Source organism: Pan troglodytes, chromosome 2, assembly GCF_028858775.2.
Source record: "Pan troglodytes isolate AG18354 chromosome 2, NHGRI_mPanTro3-v2.0_pri, whole genome shotgun sequence".
NCBI classification, from domain to species: domain Eukaryota; kingdom Metazoa; phylum Chordata; class Mammalia; order Primates; family Hominidae; genus Pan; species Pan troglodytes.
In genome coordinates this window covers 176,741,436-176,765,504 of record NC_086015.1, presented here as the reverse complement: position 1 = coordinate 176,765,504, position 24,069 = coordinate 176,741,436, and the positions used below count along the sequence as shown (strand labels likewise).

The 24,069-nt window shown below is 36.7% G+C and overlaps 1 protein-coding gene across 9 annotated transcripts in view; it reads right to left on the bottom strand.

The window, feature by feature from the left end:
* Window positions 1–24,069, bottom strand: part of NLGN1 (neuroligin 1) — a 905,219-nt gene that overhangs the window by 687,741 nt on the left and 193,409 nt on the right. For 7 of the 9 annotated variants that reach the window (XM_009446867.4, XM_009446866.5, XM_063807333.1 and 4 more), the window contains exon 2: window positions 1,946–2,758. In XM_009446867.4, coding sequence (XP_009445142.1) covers window positions 1,946–2,438 — 493 coding nt within the window. In that variant the 5' untranslated portion in view covers window positions 2,439–2,758. Of the gene's footprint in view, window positions 1–1,443; window positions 1,504–1,945; window positions 2,759–21,924; window positions 22,540–24,069 lie in introns of those variants that run through there. The other 2 variants (XM_054681258.2, XM_009446863.5) reach the window with 2 other exon arrangements.

Here is a 24,069-nt window from a genome sequence, read left to right as displayed (position 1 = left end):
CAATAGCATCTTTATTTATGACTTTGTGAATCAACATCTTTGTAATAGGAGGTGAAAGTCACTTAGCTAATTACACATGCTTGATAAGCTGCATCATAATAACTACTGCAGTATTGTACATTAGTTAAAGGTATGTAAATTACTGCAGTTATTTTCATTTGCAGAAAAAAAGAGACTTTTTTTAGTCATTTAAAACACCCTTATTGCCTCCATATCCATCTTCTTAAGTATAGTGTGCTTTTAACCCAATTCATAACATCAATAAAGAATGAAGGTTAAATCCCACTCTACCAGTATTACCCAAGAAATAACAGCAAAGACAAAGCAAACAAAAAAACCCTCAATTTAATGCAAATAATTCTGAACTGAGTTATGAATTTTGTTATTTATAAAGTGTCTTCCATATAAATGCAATCCCAGTAAAACAGAACAGTTTAGACATTCCCTGCCCCACAAGGATGCTATAATGAAATCTGACTTGGTCCAGCCAGGATATTAGAAGTGCATAGAGAGATAGAATGTGCAGCATTAGAATATTAATATGACTTCTGTATGAAGACTGGAAATTCTACAAAGTTATGAACAAGGTCAAAATAACACTTAGATGATTTACTGCCATAGAAAAGCATACTCTCCTATGAGTGATTTCCTGAATGTTATATAAAAGTGGAGTGTGGACAAGCTACATTCAGATGCAAGCTTGCAGCTGTCAGTGTCTACATTTGCTCAATCTGGCTAGAGGATGATTTGAAGGTTGATTTAATTGTAGCTTCTGAATCATGCACTTCTCTATGTTTTAAATTGTTTAACGTAAATATAAAAATGTTAAAGTAATTTTAAGACTGTAAATATTTAGTATCAAATCTGCAAAATCTCATTCTCCTCTGGAAAAGTGACTGAAAATGAAAAGACTAAGAAAAAAACACTATTACCTTAATAATAATAATTGCTCGATAATTATGGAAAATTTATCCTTAGGATGAGAAAGTCCATAGAGTGTTCAGATGGAATGCTGAGAATAAACAAAACAACTAGATTTGTGATTGAGTGATCAAATTCTAAGAGGAACACAAATATATATCTGTAGAAAAGAGTTCAGAGATCAAAGTTACCAGTTCCTAAGACAGCATTGTTTTGGTTCCTTGCAGGTATCATAATAGCCTAAGTACATATTCCACTAAACACAAACTCAAAGCCAAGATTCAACTCTTGCCGATGCTACCAGCACCAGAACACAAGGCACAACCAATGAGTTTTGCCAATGTAATCTACTCAGCTAGAGCTCTCCTTAAACACCTTTATATTCCTTGACAGCCTTCATCAGATTCCAAACATCACCTAACCATTTACTTCCCAGCATCAGCAAATCATCCTTAGGGAGAGTATCTTGTTCTTCCTCTGCAAGCTTTTTCCCCCATTTTTAATTTCCACTTTTATACATACCTCCTTTTCTACATATTTTCTTGCCGGGCTTTCTGGCACATTCCTTGGATATTCTTTTTACTGAAAAATGAATAGAAGACTAGAAAATAACATGGCGCTCCATCACAGACCGCCGGAACATGCAACACCACTATCTAACTCAATACGCTCCTGCATTTACTGAGTGCGAAAGATCCCCAATTCGTTGAGCCTGCACATGCAATGAGGAAATGTTGATGCATCTTCTCAGAAGTCATTTGGTAGGAAATGGAAATTAGAAACCCATTTCTACCTAAATATACGTGCTGTGGAGGAAAGAAAATGAGTAAGCACAGGAAAAAAATAAGTACAGATACACTGACACACATAAACAAAAAGAGCACCATGCACGCATGTAAAATATGTCTACATGCCAACAGGAAAAGCCATGCATACTACCAGTACACATGAATTAATATTGTTAGAACTTAGAATAGAAGAAATATATAAATATATCTCCCTGTTTTTCCTGCAATAAACTCACCATCCTCAGTCGGGACATATATATTTAAATATAGGCAGTCTTCGCTCTGGTCTTGCACATATGATGAAACCACATCCAAGTTATTAGTAAACCACACAGGAAGCATGACTTCTGGCAATCTGCCATCAATGATATTCTGGGGACACACAGGAGCAAATTGAGTGGCATTTCTGATATCTGACCAGGGAGATGGTGGTTCTGGAGGCTGAAAACGACGTTCCCCTGTTGGTGGGGCTGCATATGGAACCCCAAGAAATTGAATAACAGGCCCCAAAATTTCATTATTGAGTTCCTTCTTAATCCCTCTTATCTTTCCAAAGTTGGTAGTCACCAGTGGGTCCACATCATCCAATTTTTGTGATAGCACATGGCCAGCCTGAAGCAAACATCCCAACATACAGAGAGTCAATGGGGCACCCAATCCCCGGTGTACCAAGCATGCCATCACTGCTCTCCAAACATAATTTGGCCACGTGCATCTGGGCAGTGCCATGGTCCCACATTAGTTGTCTAGTTGTCTGGTTACAGTGAGGCAAACGTATTTATATCCACTTGAGAAAGACTGTATAATGGTAGAATATACCTCCGATTTCTTACAGGGGAGCTTGTCGAGAAAAGCTCTGAAAGATCTTCAGACAGCAGATATCTCCCATTGATTTCACATGTATTGGAGCAGCATCTTCAATCATCACTATTTATCAGACCATATCCTATTGAACATTCTGTTTTCCATATTAGCAGTGTGGCAAGAGTGGGCATTGACTGCAGATTTCTCTCTTATAAATCAAATCCAGTTAGCTGCAGGTCTATATCCTAGAAAAAATGAAAATAAATCATGAGCTGGAACAAGCTAACATAGACAGTGTGATAACTAGATGTTTTACAATCTACAGAAATACATTAATAATGACTAGCATCAGGTAAGTTAAATGTTACCATAGGAAAATCATCGATTGAAGTGAGATGACAAGTAAACTAACTGATTATAAGATTATTGAGAAATGCATCTGCTGACTTTATATACATTTACATGGAAGCAGGCTTTATTAAAATACACAGTTTTAGAAACATGTCACAGTAAAGTATTTAAAAATACTGAATGTTAGGTGTGAAATTTATACTTTATTAATAGTCTTCAATCACTTCAAGCAATAGAAGATTAATCTGTTTCAGTTTTAAAACCCAATAGCAGAAAATATTTTAAGAAACTGGCAGTAAACTAGCAGAACAGATACAAACTCTGTAAGAATGATTGTATGCATTGGAAAACAAACAAAAAGGTGGCTCCCAATCCCATGCTTATCAAAAAAAGCAAGATAATATGAGGACAAGAAAATTCATATGAGTTCAGCTATGATTATTCAGATGAAACTACCTTACTTCCTTGCTGTATCTCAAATGTTTTCATAAAATTTTGCTTATAGGTTTCCTATTTGAAATTAAGATTCAAGAATTTAAAAGAGAAAATGGCATTAGATACAATTTGTAAAAGAGATAGAAGTTTACATCTTTTTTTGCAGACAAGTTATTTTACCATCTTGCTATATATTATAGATATCAATAAATTTGCAATGCAAAAATTAATTTATGAGTCAAAGTCAATATATTTTAAATTACAGTTTTTTTCTCACTGTCTGTTAGAGATCAAAGGAAGATTACAAAAAGAGAGTGTGGTGATTAAAAAAATAATCATACCTAATCACGGCATCTTGCATATTAACACTAACCAAACATCTATCACTGTTTACACAGTTCAACTTAAACTGCATCAGACTAAAATATAACATTCAGTGCATCGTAATCCACAGAGCAATGTGATGTTAACTGTCAAATAACACACAGCTCAAAAAATGTGTCTTTTCTTGTTCAAGCAACCTTTTGAAGTGCTTACTTTGAAAATAAAGTGTTGATTTCTATTAGAGATGGTTCTATCCTGTATATTACGGGAAGATTCCTAAAGAAGTGTTGGTCTGGCAGTGAGACTGCCCTGACTTTGTGTTACTTAAAAGGAGATTGTAAAAACTATATAGGGCAGCAGGAGATTTGGTTCTGGCCTAGTGTGTCTTTAGCTCTGAACAATCCATCACAGAAGGCTATAAGGAGATAAATGTCTTTCCTTGAAAATACTTTAGTCTGTGTTAATTCACATACCTTTGCTGTGAAAGCACATTAATATACAAAAGACAGGCTTAGACCAATCCAATTCCTGTTCCAGAACTCTAGCATTTATCGAAGATTCAGCTACACAAACCCATTTCTGTAAAGTGTATATAATGCTTACTCTTGTGCAGCATCATAGTGGGCCACAGCATGAATGAGTCTTTGCAAGTTCCTTTTGGTGTTAAAAATGCACTGTTTTGACACCTAACTCAGAGAACCTGTGGTGAGGTCTTAAAAGTCCATCATCATGTTTTATTCAACCTAATTTTCAAGTACTCTACAGCAATTTCCAAAAGTTTTTCTTCGCACAACTGATACCAAATACTTGTTTTGTTATTAACAAAATAACACTCCTTTTTTTGTACTTAGAAATCCCTGTGTTAAGGATAAAGAAGCTCCTGTTTCCCACTGATGTGCTACTTTAACGCAAATTGCACAGGATTGGAATTCTGCATGCCATGATGGATTTTCAAATGTGAATGATGTTTAGCTCCTGAGGTTACAAAAATATCCCATTTTACATGTTGTATGTTTGGAGAACTATGATATTGACCCCCCAAAATTTTCAGAAGTTGCTACTATAATAATAGCAGTCATCCAAATCAAATGTAAAAATGTGGCTTATTTAAAGCACTAAAATTTAAAAAAATATATGCCTAAATAGAAAGTCTCAAATTTGTTGACAATTTTCCCCCTATTTATTGATGCTTCCTTAGTATATGAAAAATTCCTCAGTTTTCATGCATTTATGTCTCATTTACAACCCTATGAAGTGGATTCAACAGTTATCCCCTTCTTACTCATGAGGAACTCAGACTTGAAGATGTTAATTTTTACCTTGGCCAGGGCCTCTTAGCTAATTAGTAGCAGATCCAGGAGCCCGTTGCTATCTGATTTAAAGGCCATCCTTATGATCACCGCACATAATACAGTCCCTCAATTCACAATGATCACTTTTTAAGAAATTGATCCTAGTGTATTTAAAATTGAACTGTAAAAGTATTTTATGTTTCTTCAGAAGACGAAGTCTCAGTAAATATTCTGACAATTTCATAGGACAGAGAAATTAAAAAATGATCTACCCTATTCTTATTGGAAGTTAATATTTTATTTTGCTATATATTTTTATACATATTTTACCAGTTTTACTCTATTGAATGTAGTGATAGGTTTCTCTTACGTCATTACACAAAATCATGTTAAAACAACGATTTGTGTAATAATTTGGTTATTTATTAGTAACCAAAAAAACCCCAAACTATGACAACCTAAATGTCCATCAATAGATATTGATAAATTAATTATGATGTATTCAGAAATTCAAATTGTATACATTAGTGAAAATAAAGGACCTAAACCCAAAATATCAACATATATAAATCTCAAAATTTTTGGCAAAACAAGTCACAGAAAATTAGGTACAGCAAATACTATTTAAAGCGTAAAGTATGTAAAAGAATATTATATATTATTCTCAAATACATAAATACATAGTAACAGGATAGCTGTCATCTCTGAGTAAAAAGGAAAGAGAATAAGGCTCATTCTAGCAACTAATCAATTAATTGGGCCAATTATTTAATTGACACCTAAGACGGATAACCTGTGGTAAGGCCCTAAAAGGCCAGCAGCAAACTACAGCAAGTTTGACAAAACTTTAGTATTTGAATTCCCTGTATTCTTTTGTATGTTTGAAATATTTCAGAATGTATTAAAATAAGAAGGCCAGAAAATCTTACTCAGTAGACCAAATCAGATATTACCCACAGATTAGCCTATCAATCCACACATAGGACGAGCTTCGTCTGACTTCGAAGTCAATGGAGATACTAGCTCATAAATTTCCCCATTATTCCTCTTTTTGACTTAAAGCATGTATAGTCCCACTAACAGAATAAAATAAAAATAAATAATAATTAAAAGCGCATCATAAATGGAAATACATTTTCTCCCTTACATTAATTCATCAAAAGCTGGTCCCTCAACTAGTTTGTTTCTGAGAAACTCAGAAAAAGGAGTAGGGAGAACGTTAGATAACTACAGTGGGTGGCCACATTCATCCAATCTTTCATTCACTCAACAAACATTAGATATTTACAATGTGCAAGCTATTGCACTGAATGTTAAGGAGAATTGAAAGACATGAACAATCTACTCATTACTCCCAAGTAGCTTATGACATTGTAAAGGAATAAGTAATCTAAAAAAAATTACTCTAATGCAAGATGAAATGTGACATGTGTTCAATAAATACATGATGAATGTGGGAGCAGGGCCTAGCAGGAAATATCTGACTTCTAACTTTACGTACCTTTTACATATCTTTTTCTAAAAAAAAAAAAAAAATACGTTTTTATTTCTACCTTGCTTTGTTTTCTTGTTTGCATTTATTTGTTTTCTTGTTGAACTCAACTCCTCCCTGCTAAATTTCTTACCTGGGGCAAGACTTTGCATATGTGTTTTAAAAAATATCTTTATGTCCCTCATAAAATGTATATGAAAATTTGTTATATAGTGCAAGCATGGTTGAATCTCAGTTGGTCTGGATTGGACAGCATGGTTACCATTAGAGCTCCCTGGCTTGATGGTGACTCTTAACCAATGCTATACAATATACAGTGGATCCTTGTTATTCATGGTAGTTATGTTCTATAGTCATGATGAACACTAAATTAGGGAACACAGACCTTTTGTTTTTAAAGACATACACATGTGTGTGTGTGTGTGTGTGTGTACACACATGTACATAGGTATACCCACATACATAGATATACAAATCTCACATAGATTATAGGTTATAATCCTTAATGCTTGCAACTAGTAGATTCTGTTTTATTTTATGAAAGAAAAACTGAGGTTCTAAAGCATTAAGTGCCTGAGGCCACCTCACTAACAGGTGCTAGAGCTGGGATTAAAATGCACCCCAATTGATCCCAAAGATGAAGCATCTTGCACTGCACTGCATGGCCTCTACTATCTCCAATCTGTGTTCATAAAGTTGAAACAAGACGGCAGAGCAATGCCTTGTTTGACTTCAGCTGGCAAGCTGCTCATAGGGTGACAAAGTTTTGCTGCTTTGCTCATGTCTGTGGAATGACGGTAAACGTGCTGTAAGTGTTGATTTTAGGATTACAAATACATTTTAGTGAATAGACAAGTTTGCAAATACAGAAACCAGGAATAATGAAGATCAACTGTACTAACTAGACAAATAATGTTTTGCACTTATAGGTCTGTGGGTTGTTTGAAGTCAGGCCACCCTAGCTTATTAACTATATATGGTAATAATAAATGGATATAAAAATGGACTTAGTAATACTAATTTAACAAATAAGGCAATTTAATAATATCTGGTTTCAGCAGAGTGTGGTGAAACTTGATGACCAAGGCTAGCCATATACATGGAATATATCTATGTGATCAGTTCACTGTAAGAGAACCTGACTACTGACAGATACTGAGTTTCCTGTAGCAAAATGTTTCATATACACTAGTGGTGGTTAAAGACCTAGAGACAAAAGGATATTCTTCATGACCCAGGAGTGGGAGAACAAAGAAGCCAGAGTCTGAGATTTTTAAATTCAGTTTAATGCATATCCTTCTTCTGCTGTTGCCATACTGTATTCTTTGCCTGTAATAAAGCTGTCCAATGAATATAAACTGTTTGACACCTTTCAGCAAATGAATACTTAAAGTAACTAATGTGTAATTAACTCACATAGTAAGTACTTAAAATGGGATGAATAAACTAATGAACACAATTTTACAAAATGATATTAGGCTTCAAAAGAAGAGACAAGTCTACCTCCAGCTAGTAAATTAGAAACGAGTTCATGAATCCAGGGCAATTTAAGATGGGCTTAAAAGAATTACGATCTGGACAAACACTGTTGGTCACAGAAGGATCCCACAGCAGAAAGAATGTTCAGTAGATACTGTGCTGCTCACCCTTCCTGAGGGCAGCTCACATTTTAATGACTGGTTCCTGCCAGTATTCAAAGGCCTGGCCTCCTTTTCTCAATACAGAATAATCAGAGGAGCCCCAAAGCTCCCCATGAAAATGGGCAGAGGGAGGAGTTGGTTGAGATTCTCCTACTCCCTTACAGGAATTGTTCCCAATGGCACATCCCAGGAAACTTCTTGTAGACAAACCTTCATCTCAAAGTCTTATTTTTTCCTTTGGAAGCCTGACTTATGACAGAAAGAAAAGTAAAAGGCTTTTTTGAGGAACGCACAGTCTAGTTTGCCCAGAAGACAGAGTAAATGAGGATGAGCATTGGATAAGATTGAAATGGCAGGCTGGAGCCAAATCAAGCAAGCCCTTCATTAAGAGGCTAAAGAGTTCGGATTTTATTCTCTAGATGATGAAAAGCCATTACACATTCCTAGCAGAAGGAAAGTATTATCAAATTCATTCACAAGAAAATTAAACCGGTGGTATTTTGGGGTAGAGATCTCTAAAGCAGCGTGTTCATACCCCACCACAAGATGAATAGATAAGGGAACTAAATGGTTGAACTTCTATTTGCCATTTTTTATGTAGAACAAAAAGAGAAAGCAATTAAAGTTTGCTAATATGAATATATGACGTAACAGCAGTGTCATCACAAGGCTATTGATGCATGTAGCACTTACAGTGTTCCTGGGAAGGTAGACTGGTCTGTAGTACAGCTGGTTAACCACCAATAGCACTTTGTTTTTATTAATTGTTCATTTTCAATGTGCAGTGATGCATTAGAGTTTACATCATTGGATAAATAAATTTACACATTTGTATCAAGTTGTAATTAAAGTAACCCTTAAAAAACAAACTACTGGATTAACTTTTTATCAAATATCAATAAAAGGGAGTACTAGAAATACAATAATAAATAAAGAACTGTAAAAAGGGAAAATGAAATTTCTACTTTTAGGACAAGCTCTTCTTCAGCTATATCACAAGATTAAAAATAATGGCCATCTAATCAGATATAATAACAAATCAGAAAAAATGTTTGAAAACCTCAAGATAACTTGAAGTCTGAATTAATGCCCATTTTAGTAGCTGTGAACTGTGCCCTAAAAATCTCTGTGCCTTGAGATATTAGTGAATAATGCAATGAAGTCATCAGTATTTATAAGACATTTTAAAATACTGTTAATTTTATCTTTCTCATTTTCTTAGTGTCTATTTTTGTGTATCTTTTGCAATCTGGTGATAGAAATATTTATTAAATATATATATGTATATTCCTACATAAATTTTTGATAACCAAACCATATTTTTTACTAAAAAGTAACATATATGTATATATGGATACACTTTTCACCTTTTAGCAAAAATATGGTTTGGTTATCAAACGTACAGACTAGATACAAAGGTGTGGGAATCATTACCTTTGTGAATGAATTGGTGTAAAAGAAACCAGAGAGAATCTTAATTCCATGTTCAGTTTGAAATATCAGCTGGATTCATCCACAATTATGTGAAAATGGCAACAAAAACAGCTACTATTGTAGGTCACCCTCTACTTGCCAATCGCTGTCCAAAACACTTTACATAGTTCATGTCACTTAGTCTTCACAACAGATTTATAAGACAAGCCCTCTTATTTGAGGTGAGAAAAATGTGGGTGAAAGTGGTCAGATAACTCTCTGAAGGCCACAATGCCAGGAAAAGGCAGATCCAAGAAACAAACCCAAGACTGCCTAACTCCAAAGAACATATCCTGAACCTTTGTGACACGGGAGTTTGTGCTCTGCACCTCAGTGAGACCAATTCAATAAAGTCCTATGCTCAGGTTGAGGAACTGAGGAGAGTGAAACACACAGAATATCAACAGAAGGAAAATAAAAAGGCTGCTCATCCGCTTGCTGGGGTTAGTTAATAGTCATAATTTGCAGCAGCTCCAAAGAGTGTGGTATTGAAACTTTTTTCCAGCAACATTCAACAGCCTGGGGCAGAGAATAAATGACAGAAGTCAGGGTTGGGGATAAGGAAGTAAAGAATGATAGAACAGCAAAGAGCAAAGGTTACAAGAAATGGTAATCCTAATGTTGAACAGATCAACTAAATCTAAACATAGACTTAAGCAGTACCAGAAGGACACAAAGGGGAAAAATATAAGACAATTAAAACCAAGGCCAAAAAGGGTTTACTCTGAGATGAGAATATCAAAGTTCAAGGTCTTGATCATGGAGAAGTTCCAAGGGATGCCAGGACCCATGTCATGGCCATATTAACATAAGGCTATTGAGAACTAAAGTGGTGACAAGTTTATTCTGCCATGAGCATCATTTAATAATAACTGGATTAATGACAAGCACCAAATGAGTAAGTACTGGGGCTAAACATTGAGCTAACTGCATCATCTCCTTTATTGTCTCTAAGTACCATGAAGTAGAGATCATTATCATCTTCTTGTAACAGATAATTAAATTGAAGTCAGAAACACAAAGCCACATAACATCCTTCAATAAAACAAGAGCACATTTTATGGATGCAGTAAGCTTCAAGAAACAGAAAGAGATAAGGCAGAAGAATTAACACTCTCTAAAGACAGATGCTGCCTCCTTCTTAATTTTGCCCAGAACCTCCTCCTGGGAGAAATCGTGGGCAGCCCCCAAAAGTTTTCCAGAGTTGCATGATATTCCTCATTTCTCTGCAGAGTATATAAACGGTTCTATTTGTTCTCTTTCCCCTTGGGCTACTTCCACACTAAATGTACCTCTCCAATAACATTAAAAAAAAGAGAGAGAGAAAATAGAATGTTAATGAGAAAAGGCCAACTAAAACTTAACATTAATTGGAGAAAAAAATTTACCAACAAAATATTTTTTTAAATAACAAGGAGTAAAACCTGAGTACCTGGTAGACGTTATACCTGGTAGCAAACTAATTTTGTGAATAAACAATACTACTGGAAGGTAACACACATGATATGGTTTGGCTCTGTGTACCCACCCAAATCTCATCTTGAATTGAACTCCCATAATTCCCACGTGTTGTGGGACAGACCCAGTGGGAGATAATTTGAATCATGGGGGTGGTTTCCCACATACTGTTCTCATGGTAGTGAATAAGTCTTATGAGATCTGATTGTCTTATCAGGTGTTTCTGCTTTTGCATCTTCCTCATTTTCTCTTGCCACCACCACGTAAGAAGTGCCTTTTGCCTCCTGCAATAATTCTGAGGCCTCCCCAGCAGTGTGGAACTGTAAGTCCAGTTAAACCCCTTTTTCTTCCCAGTCTCAGATATGTCTTTATCAGCAACATGAAAATGAACTAACACAGTAAAATGGTACCAGCAGAGTGGGGCACTGCTGAAAAGATACCCAAAAATGTGGAAGCAACTTTGGAACTGGGTAACAGGCAGAGGTTGAAAGAGTTTGGAGGGCTCAGAAGAAGACTGAAAAATGTAGGAAAGTTTGGAACTTCCTAGAGACTTGTTAAATGATTTTGACAAAAATACTGATAATGATATGGACAATAAAATCTAGGCTGAGGTGGTCTCAGATGAAGATGAGAAACTTGTTGGGAACTGGAGAGAAGGTGACTTTTGTTATGTTTTAGCAAAGACTCTGGTGGCATTTTGCTTCTGCCCTGGAGATGTGTGGAACTTTGAACTTGAGAGAGATGATTTAGGGTATCTGATGGAAGAAATTTCTAAGCAGCAAAGCATTCAAGAGGTGACTTGGGAGCTGTTAAAGGCATTCCGTTTTTCAAGGGAGGCAGAGCATAAAAGTTCAGAAAATTTGCAGTCTGACAATGCCATAGAAAAGAAAAACCCATTTTCTGAGGAGAAATTCAAGCCAGCTGCAGAAATTTGCATAAGTAACAAGAAGCCAAATGTTAATCCCCAGGACAATGGTTAAAATGCCTCCAGGGCATGTCTAAGGTCTTCACAGCAGCCCCTCCCATCACAGGCTTGGAGGCCTAGGAGGAAAATATGGTTTTGTGGGCCAGGCTCAGGGTCCCTGTGCTGTGTGCAATCTACAGACTTGGTTCTCTGTGTCCCAGCTGCTCCAGCCGTGACTAAAAGGGGCCAAGGTACAGCTCAGCCCATGGCTTCAGAGGGTGCAAGCCCCAAGCCTTGGCAGCTTTCATGTGGTGTTCAGCCTGTGGGTGCACAGAAGTGAAGAACTGAGGTTTGGGAACCTCCACCTAGATTTCAGAAGATGTATGGATATGCCTGGATGCCCAGGCTGAAGTTTGCTGCAGCAGCGGGGCACTCATGGAGAACCTCTGCTAGGGCAGTGTGGAAGCAAAATGTGGGATCAGAGCCCCAACACAGAGTCCCTACTGAGGAAACACCTAATGGATCTGTGAGAAGAGGGCCACCTTCCTCCAGATCCCAGAATGGTAGATCCACCCACAGCTGGCACCATTCACCTGAAAAAGCCACAGACACTTAATGCCAGTCCATGAAAGCAGCTGGGAGGGAGGTTGGACCCTGCAAAGCCACAGGGATAGAGCTGCCCAAGACCATGGGAACCCACCCCTTGCATCAGTGTGACCTGGATGTGAGACCTGGAGTCAAAGGACATTATTTTGGAGCTTTAAGATTTGACTGCACTGCTGGATTTTGGACTTGCATGGGGCCTGTAGCCCCTCTGTTTTGGCCAGTTTCTCCCATTTGGAATGGCTGTATCTACCCATTACCTGTTCCCTCTTTGAATCTAGGAAGTAACTAGCTTGCTTTTGATTTTACAGACTTAGCTGGAAGGGGCTTGCCTTTCCTCAGATGAGACTTTGGACTATGGACTTTTGGGTTAATTATGGAATGAGTTAAGACTTTTGGGGACTGTTGGGAAGGCATGATTGGTTTCGAAATGCGAGGACATGAGATTTGGAGGGGCCAGGGGCAGAATGACATGGTATGGCTCTATGTCCCCACCCAACTCTCATCCTGAATTGTACTCTCATAATTCCCACGTGTTGTCGGGGGGACCCAGTGGGAGATAATTTGAATCATGGGGGTGGTTTCACCCATACTGTTCTCATGGTAGTGAATAAGTCTCATGAGATCTGATGGTTTTATCAGGAGTTTCTGCTTTTGCATCTTCCTCATTTTCTCTTGCCGCCAACATGTAAGAAGTGCCTTTCGTCTCCCGCCATGATTCTGAGGCCTCCCTAGCCATGTGGAACTCTAAGTCCAATTAAACCTCTTTTTCTTCCCAGTCTTGGGTGTGTCTTTATCAGCAGCATGAAAACAGACTAATACAGCACAGCACTGGAAGCAGCGCTCAGTTAATTGGGCCCAACTTGTTCACCAAGATTGTTCTTCCTGGAGAATGCCTTCCCCATCAGTTTTCTCCTGGAGGGACCACAGCTAGTACCTTTCAAGGCCTGGCTCAAAAGTCAATAAGACTTCCTTCCCCAGTCCTTCAAGTCATAAAAATACTCCCTTCTCTTATCTCTCAAAACACTTATTACATTTTTTGCAACTAAACACACAGTACTTTTTTCCACAGTAATTTGTAATCTCAGTTTCCATCTTCATTCCTATATTTGGCAAAATAGTACTAGGCATTGGAGAGGACGACGTGAACAGGAGAGGAATAGTGCTAATATTGATGAAGACAAAAAAGTAACTATTGGGTAACAGTCTTAGTACCTGGGTGATGATATAACCTGTACAACAAACCCCCATGACACAAGTTTACCTATATAACAAATCTGCACATGTACCCTTGAATCAAAAATAATTGTTTTAAAAAGACTGAAGTTGAATGGGGGAAGATAGACTTTAAGTAAGTCAATTACACAGAGAGCTATCTAGTAATAAATACTGTATGAAGAAGGATAATGCAGGGTATTTTGAGGGGAGATTTAAGAATATGGAGTGGGAATGATGATCTTCCTGAAGAATTAATCTGGAAACCAGGGTCTGAGATTGAGTAGGAGTTGGCAATTGAAAACCAAGGTATAGAATGTGCCAGAAGTAACAGGAAACCCAAATGCTGTGGAGGTTGGGGCTTTCCAAAGAAATCACTGTGAACTGAGAGAAGGGTAGCCCATGAGACTGGAGAGGAGAAAGGATGTGACAACTCAAGAATTTGTTGGCCATTTTAGGGGTGTGAGATCTTATCCAAAGTATGAAGAGAATCATTATAATCATACAAATGACATGATCAGATTACCCTTACACTTTGAGAGTAGAGGGTGTGTCTTTTGAATTGTTGGTTTTTAACAACCATCCCCAGAACAATGCATTACATTGTAAGTCCTCAGAAAATATTTCTTGAATGAATGACCCATTAATTCATTATACTATTTTTCATCAATTAACACAACCCTCAGATTTTATTTATCCATCTGTGATGCTTGACCTCTGTGAAGGCATTAGCTTAATTAAACTTGCAGCCAGGGGCGATGAAACATAGAAGAGGTGGAAACAAATTACAATACAATGGAAATTTCTCATCATGTAGGCGTGTGCATAGATATCCATACAGACTGGCAGCTAATTCCACCATTGTGTGGCAAAAAAGAAAATACAATAAGATTCTAAGATGCCATAATAGCTTTTCTGACAACAAAAAGAGAAAAAGATTAAGGTGACAGCATCGTCTTCTGCATTACAAAACTGAGTATTTCTGCTATAACCATCATTACAACTAATGGTGAAATATTAGATAGCTTCTTCTTTATTTTGTCATTCTGAAGAGGAGGGCTGAAAAAAAATTTAACATTAACTATATAAGTTTTACTTTCTATTTATTCTGAAACTATTTTCAGGTGTAATCTCCAAATATTAATTGTTAAATCTAGAATCTACTTAGGAAGCCTGACTTCCAAATGAACAGGAAGGTGAAGGAGGCAAGAGGGGCAAAAATCAATGAGGCAGAATGTTATTCAAAAGTCATGGGCAACAGTTTTAACATATATGTAAAATACCACAGGATACATTTTTAAAACCAATTGATGACCCTGTGATCCCACAGAAGATAATGAATAATCACTCAAGAGCTCAGAAGAGACAGCCTGGTAGAGCTGATTACTTCCCTTGATATTAAGTTGATGATTTTGTCTGGAAGGGGCCACCTTTGGGTCACAAGTCATTGCTTCCAGAAGCAACTTAATTATGCCTGCTAGTATCTTTATAGAGAAGCTAGCACAACCTAAGAAGAGTGCTACAGTCTCAACTCATTCTTCAAGCTTATTTTTGTGTGTAGTGAGTTGCTCATGCCTGGGAAGAGTGGAAAATTGCCATTCCTGGTTCCCTGCTTAATTAAAGTCCAGTTAAAAAAATCCCTTGTTGCCAGAGAATAGCTGCAACTTTGGCAGAGGCAGTGCTAAGTTTGAGTATGGCCCTGTGCCAGGGTGTGTCAATCTTGACCCCTTGGAGGATGATCAGCAGAGAGTGGGTAGTTAAACCTTTGTGTCCATTCAGTCCCAGGCTTTTGCTGGAATTGGCAAATACTGTAGTGACTATTGTTTAAGGAGTAGCTGTCTACTAGGAACTGGACTAAGACCACCAACGCCTTTCACATACGGCACCAAACAGCAATAATGGTTTCCTGTCACTCCTGACCTGGCTTAGAGCTCAACCAGTGATCCAAAGGAGAAAGAATATCACACTAGCAATCTCCTTTATATATCTACATCATTTTCTTCCTTCATATAAAAGTTGCATTAGTACTAATAACAATAACAAAATTCAAAATAATGCCCTGTTCATGGGCCATTTGTGTAACACAAATAGTATATCAATATATTAATGAATAGAATAGAATATTAACAAGAATTTAATATACACATGGAATATAGGTTGCCAAATAAAGTCACCATTTAAATTCAAATTTTATAATAGGGAGAATGGGATTATAAAGTTTTACAAAATGGAAAAAGATCTTAAGTAATGACGAAAATCCCAAACCGTTATATTTTAAATCTTATTGTCTTATTGTTCATGTTCTACCTGTTTGCAATAACTTTTAGTAATTCCAACGTTCCCTGAGATATCACATTTTCTTCATGGAAGAAAATAGCTCTAATGTACCTTCAGTAAATTATAACAATATAAATAATCCTACTACACTTGTAAGTCTTGATCAAATAATTTATCAAAGTGAAGTATATAAACTCTATATGAAATCACTAAAAAGCCTCAGTTACTATTTGTCTCTAATTAATATTCAATTTTTGAATAGAATCCTTCCTCCCTTTGGAATTTTGTACATTATTTACAATTATTTGTCAATTCAAATAACTACTGATTATACATTTTTTAAAAAGCAAAAATGAAGATCCCAGGTATTCATTATATAAAGAGGTTACATGTTTAGTTACTAACATCCAAGGCTAGAACACAAGTCGATTTTCATTCATTCATTCAATAAACGTTTCTTGATCTCCAGTTATGTACCAGGTACTGTTCTAGGTGATGAAGAGAAATACACTCAGCTCCAAACAAACCAGACAAAAATCCCCTACTATGGTGGAGGTTACACAGACTACTAGTACAGTATTCCTTCAAAACAAAAAACGCTTTCCTTCTTAGATGTTGTTATTAAAGACCATGGCGTGAAATAACAGGGACTTTTGGCATCAATCTTGTAGTAACATATGTATTAGAACACTTGGCACAGTTAAACAGGTAATGAAACTGGTGACTTTTTCTACCCATGAGAAAAAGAATAGATAACACTGTCACTTACGTGTAAAGTGCTGGACAGTAAGTAATACAGATTTAAATTAGAAATGACAGATGCACTGACTTGAAACATAATGGTTGCTGAAGTGAACTTTTATTCCTTTTAGCTCTATAGTTAACTATTAAATTGCTCAAGTTTTATTTTCAAGGTGTGAATATTGTGACAACCATTCACAATATTCACAACGTTCTATGCTGTAATCACTTTTTCTGGTCAGTTCTGTCATAGAAGTGGTGGTTGTCATATGGAAAAAACTTTTACTAATGATAATCTCAACCTGGATTTTATCAACTCAATATTACTTGATTACATGTTTGAACTTGTTGATCTTCCAAGCATAGAAAGTATTCCATATGACAATATGAGAGTACTCATTGTGACTATTTTTTAAAAAGCAATGACAATTTTCAATTCATTTTCAAACATTACAAGTAACCTCTTTTCTTCTCCTGTAGATCTACCATTCATTGGGTGTGTCAGGGAAGAAAAAAGAATCATTATGGTCACAAAAAACTGATGACAAACATTGGTATAAAAAACAGTATATCAATTGGATGTTTCCCAATAGGCATTTGTTGAGAACCATATGTATACAATAAGACCTTCATATCATTGCCTGATTAAATACTCTTTATAGAAAGTGTCTGTGCTATTTCAATACAGGCAAAATATAAGAAAATCACATTCTAAGAAAATAGTTGCCCAATATTCAATCTCTTCCCCAACTTCTGCTTTTCCTCCACATGCACTGCCACCATCAAATAAATAAATAAATAAAAGTAAGCAAGCAAACACATTAGTCTATTTATTTTCTAAATTATGCAAAACATAAACAGAATTATAGGTAGAGGAAAGTTGACTATGCAGTTCTATTAATGAAGCACCACCTACAGCACTTCCAAAGAGACAGCATGGGCCTCAGCAGGTAGCTCTAATTGTAGGCATATGTAGCATTAGAAAAGTAGGCTACAGAAAAAGAAAAAGCTACTGTGTGGCCTGTCACAAGTGAACTAATATTATGTACATAAAGCGTAGCTGGATACGCAGTGAAAATACTAAACTAAAATTTCTATACAAACCAGGAGAAAGTGAAAAAAGTACATATTCTTCTGTTTCATAAGTCAAATCAAAGTTTGTCCACTTAAAGCTAAGTCCTAAGATGTCAACTGCATTAGTTAGGTCTAGTCTCAGGCTGGAACTTAATTTCCTGTGATATATCACTGTGGTTTTTGAATTTACATCAGTAGTAGTAACTTAACTTGCATTTGTTCCAAAATGAATCTCATGCTCAACTTGTTTTTCTTAATTAAACTTCCTTTAGCAGTCCCTAATATGTGTATTATTAAAACTCATTAGTCCCATCCACAATTGCCTGTCATTTTTTTGACTACACATTCATATATTGAAGTGCTGTGTTGCTATATATAGGAAGAAAATTAAATAATAAATATGGGGACTTGAACGTTTTATGAGTGTCAGGATGACAGAGTGCCTGCAAGGCCCATAAGGTTTCACACAAAAGAGGCATTACTGCTAAAGCTAACATGCTGACACATCTCTGATCTATAAAGTCTGTAGTAATGGCAGCAGTAAAGCGCTTTGCCATTGACTAGAATTTCTCTTACATGCAACGGAAATAGGCACAGAAGAGATTATACTGACTGTTATAAAAAGAATTCATATAAAAATCCCCCAAAAGTTTAATGTCTAATAATTTCAAACTCCTGGAATGATTCACTAGTTTTCCCTGACTTCACTTAAGCTTCGAGTTGACAGTCATTCTCTATCACACAGGTTAGCTACCAAATGGCTGTGGGGATTTTTGTTTGTTTGATTTTACTTTGTTTGGGGGATGACTCTTGAAGGCAGAGATTATTCAGATCATTTTATACCAACACAGTAATATTTGACATTATCAACATTATTTCATTAATAACAGAACAAAAGTGACCAGCAAATGGGTTACTATTAAGGAATCATTTTTCTTAGAAATCATTTTCTTAGAAACAGAATGTTGCTATCCCACAGGATTATATGGTTAGCTACCTCATGATGTTTTAAATTATCTCTTAAAAAGCAATAAAAACATTAGACTCATCATGAGTGTTCACAAATTTGATATTTTTCAATGCTTGGCAAATTCAATATGTCAAAAACTTGAATTTTAAATTAATTGAAAGTTGGTTTTTGTTCTTTTTTATTTCTCAATAAAGCAAAAGAGATGGAAGATTTGCACTTGGAAGTGTCATGTGTTAAATTTCAACAAGTCATTTAAAAATAATTGCCCTTATCACTTTGCTTCTAATTAAGAGTGTGTTGCTAACTTCTTTTTAATGTAAAATAACATTTAATGTAGTTAATCATCTCAAAATCATAGAAAGAATCTATAGCAAATGTGTTAGCTTTTCCTGAATGTTAGGCCAGTTGCAACACATAAAAGGTTTTTGAGGGACAGGTGCAGCTGTCAAGCAAAACTCCAGTGAATGCAACATCAGTTTTTACATAGTGATAAGCTTAGAGGAATCCAATGTTATTTCTTGTCACTTATATCAGAAACTGTGCTTGCAGATTTCCAGGGCTAATTGACAGCTTCCATCTCTTTACCCCAAACTACCACATTTTGTGTTACTCTGATAGAAAATTCACAACTCATCAAGGCTACCATGTTCTTTTTAATAATTAGGACCAAAAACATGTATTGGGTAAGATGGAGCTAAGTGGAATTAATTTTCTAAGTGAATTCCTCAGGTTTTTCAATAATTCTTAGAACAATCCACTCTATTAGGGAGAGCATTTATCTAACTGGGTACCTTGCTCTTCGTTTACTGGCCGCAACTTTTTAAAAAATTTTGGTGTGTAGTTTTGTATATACTTATTTCCATTGTTATTGGCTTTCCAAAGTGGATTTACTACCTACAAAGTTTACCGAAGTTTTGTGTATGTACTGCTTGTAGAAACAAAGGATACAGCCCCTCCAAGTAGATTATAACAAAGAGAAGGTCACTTTCTCCCTTTTCATTTTAACTGACAAAAGAGAATATAATAGGGGAGTAGAAAGTATTGTTTATTCTGACAGAAATGTATTTTCCAGGCACTACAAAGGCACATTCAGTTAAGTCTTCCATTTTAACACTATGGCACATGCAATGACTACTGATTTAATGGTTTTGCAATATGCAAATCAATTTTAAAAGGACCTTCTTTTTCACGTTTCAAATTATCTATCTATTTTTATATCAACAGCCATATTCTCTATTAGCTTAAAAAGAGAAATTCCAACCCACCTACCACTCACCTTCATTACTTATTTGCTATTACCACTTAATGATATTTGCTAGCTGTTTTTTTAAAATCCGTTTAAACTTTGAAAATATTTTAAATACTATTAGACAGTGTGGCTAGGATCAGTGGCTAGACTGTGCCAATACACAGAACATCCATTCTTCTACTCTCAGTCTGCACGTGAACCACGTGACTTATAGCAGAGTAAAAAGAGACTAACCTAGCTTCTCAGATATCGCCTTAAAACTAACAATTGGGTTTGTAGAAACTATTTATTGTTATTTCTATAATCTCTAAATAAGCCTACACAACGCCTACTGAAATAAGAAATATCTACCTTTTCCACTTTAGAATTCCTGGGAGACAAAAGTTTTATATTTTGCTATTTCATCTTTAGAAAACAAATCTCACATGCATGCTTCAAAATTAGATTTCAGAAACACACATACACACACAAATCCAGGAAGAAAGTTTGGTTAGACTAATCTTTTAATAGTCAGAATGTCGCATGTATCTGGAATTCCTGAAAAAAAGTACTAGAGAATGAGTGTGCTTCAGATGACTTTGAAGAGTTGCCTTTTGATGAGTTCACACACACAGACTTCAGTGGTAAAACCACAAAGGTATCTGCATACAGTCATAATCTGTAAACCAGAAATCCCTGAAAAAAGGTAACACTTTTCTTCTAAAGATTAGAACATACAAAATGTATGTTTTATCTTTTATCTATCTCCATTTTATTCCAAAGCATTTGAATGTCTACAAGTTTAAAATTTAACGAATTGGCTTTAAAAAAAAAAAAGCCAACTAAAATTGTGATGTTGAAGTCTCAGATTCGTTAACCTACTGAACACATTTATATACATCCCTCAAATAAATCAGTTCTTTGTATGCAATTGTTCTGAAGCTACGTGGACTCCAAAATTACTTCAGAATAATATGCTTTTCTGGGTTCCAAAGCAACTTTTAGTTGCCTGAGTCAATTCATATTCACTGATTTGAGTGATTAATTATAGCTGCTGAAATTGATTTCCTTCTGCAAATAAGGATGAGTTTTTCTTGGGAGCTACAAAATTCTTAAAAAAAGAAAAAAAATCCTGAATTCAGCTGCAAGAAAATGTCTGGGAACGCGCGCGCACCGCTCAGTCGGAAAGAAAAGCCAGTAAGTGGCGAGGCAGGCAGGGCAGGGATGCATCAGAAATGCAGCCGTCTGCCTGGCGCACTCGCTAGCCTGGGCCCTCGGCAAAAAGCCTGCAACGTCTTCCTGGGCTGCTCCAACTCGAAGAAAGTTACCTCGGACTTGTATTACGGAAAGTCGTGCAAGTGAATTACAAGACAACATGTGTGGCCAGCCACCCACTTCTACTGTCTCTATCCGGTGCAGTGACCCTGTAACCCTTTAGTGTCCGGTTGAGAGAAGCGGGAAGCGGGAAGGGGTAGGAAGAGAGGGGTGGGGGAGGAGACAACATGAAAACAGCCAATTCCCCCTGCAAAATATCCCCCTAGAAGCCACGACAGCCGCCGAAACGGCGGCCGAAGCACCAGCGGTTTCTACTTGGGCTTTTCCGCTCTACATGCAGGTTTTCCAAGGCACCGCTGCCTCCTCTCCTTAAAGTATTGCTAGGAGAAAGCAGTGGATCTGGGAAGCATCTCCCAACTGAGAGATTTTCAATGCAAAGTTGAGAGCTTGGAGAGCTGCTTGGCTCCCCCACCGACGCCACAAAAATAATGTTTTTAGCTCGATCTAGGTAGCTCCCTAGCGATCCCCCCGGGGATGCGCGAGGTGGTTTTATATTCCCCTTTCTCTCTCCATTTCACAGGCACCGCGTCCGCATCACCTTCCGCGCAGTGGCACAAAACCCTGGCAGCCCCCTCCCAATAAAAGAGCCACAAACTTACCCTCAGCAAGATAAATCCACAGAGGGAGCCCCCTCATCTTTCCCCGGTCCCTTTGCAATGATTCAAGGAGACGGTCTCTACAACACTTCGCCGTCAAATTCAAGCTGAAATGGTCCAAGTATTTACCAGTTTCTAGACGCTTTTTTGAAATCTCGAGCACCCGGTAATTCTTGTTTCAGGATTCAAGGCGCTTCCTTTTCTCTTTTTTTGCTTTAAGCATCCGCAACCCCAGTTTTGCAACCTCCCCCCCTCCTTTTTTATTCACCCACGGACACTTCCAAAACGTGTCGATTGATCCTTTTTTCTCTCCAGATGCAACCACGATCCAGAATCCTGGGGACCCAAAGCCACCTCCATGTAAATCCGACCATCAGGCAAGAAATACAAATGATCAAACAACGTTACTTCTTTCGGCTGCAATCAGATAATCCTACTAATCCAATAGATTTATCTCGATTGGAAATTGACCTCAAAAATGAATTCCCGGTGCTGATGTCCAGAAGAACAATTTCATAACCCTGTTCGGGTGACTGAAAAAAAACTCTGGTTTCTTTCTTTCTTTCTTTTTTAAGAAATCTTTTTTGGATTCTGGGTGCACTCCTCGCAAAAAAAAAAAAAAAAAAAAAAAAAAAAATGCCGAGGACCCTAGTTTTACCCTAATATAGGTTTCTACTCCAAATCGGTGCAGGATGAAAAATGGTACAAAGATACCCCTAGTGGCTCGAGGCGATATTGCAGGGATCTCATTTTTTTTCCCATCCCCTCTCCTCACCTTTTTTTTTTTCTGCCCTTTTAGATAACTGGCTACTGTAGTAGTTAAAGAAGGCTGAACTGCAATTAACATGAATAGTATATGACTACTTGAATACAGCATCTGATGTTTCTTTGTTTTACGTTTAAAGACTGAATCTTCTGTGTTTCTGTCTCCTCTGGATTCTATTTTTTTTTTTTGTCTACAAAAATTTTCCCAATGGCAGTTAGTAGCTAAAATGCCAATTTGAGGCAATTCGGTGATTTCAAAGCAATTGTATTTGTTTCTTTAATAACTATCGACCTAAAAGAAGCCTCACTCTTCCTGAGATATGCTGCTTTTAGAAAAACATTTAAAATTTTATTTCCTTTAAAGGAATATGATTGTGTGTGTGTGTATTCTTAGATAATCTCTTACTCATTTGGGACTTTTAGTGTTCATTCAGCAAAGCAAGTGATAGCTCCTGTAAGCCTGTGGTCACAGAACAAGACCTAAGAGTCATTACATAGGCCTCAATGTTGCTTACCTGAATGCTTTGAAATTCAATGACCTCAAGATTACCCCTAGCATTTCCGACAGGCTCCAGAGAAAGAGTCAATGCAAGGAATTTCAGGACTTTGTTTTCCCAAGCGCTCTAATCACACTTTGAGGGCTTGAAACACAAATTGGGCCTAGTAAACTAGAGAAGTTGAATTCTCTTTCATGGTGAGGGGTTCTGTAGCTGGAAGGAGTCCAAGACACTCTTTTTTAACTGACTAAATAATTAAGCCTTTTTAGTGTACAAGGTGTTAAGGAGTCAAAAGACCTTTCTTCTACCACTGGTGTTGCTATTAATTGGCTGTGTGACTTTGGGCCATCACTTTTTGGCCCACAGCTAATTTATCTATTAACACTAAGGGGTAAACCCATATAAATCAACAAATATACATGTTCCTGGATGGGAGAATCAATATGGTAAATTAATCTATAGAAGTAATGTAATTATTAATAAAATCTACTACAATTTTTTTGTGGAAGCTGAAAAGTTAATTCTAAAATGTGTTTGCAAGGGCAAAGGGTAAGAAATTATCAATACGATCTGAAGAAAAAGGTTCAGGAAGTTCCCATATGAACTATTAAGGCTTAACATAAAATAACAGTAACTGAGGCAATGCAGATTTGGTTCAGGGCTAGAAACTAGTCCAATGGAACAGAATAGAAAGTCCAGGAAAATATTCATGGATGTGTGGAAACTTGATAAATAACTGGTGACATTAGAAAGCACTGAGGGAAGATGACATATTCAGACACTGAATTAGCCATATGAAATAATGATAATACAAGATTGCAACTTCACATGTATGTATGTTAAGGTGGGTTAAAGACCTAAAGATGCTGAGCAAAATTTTACAACA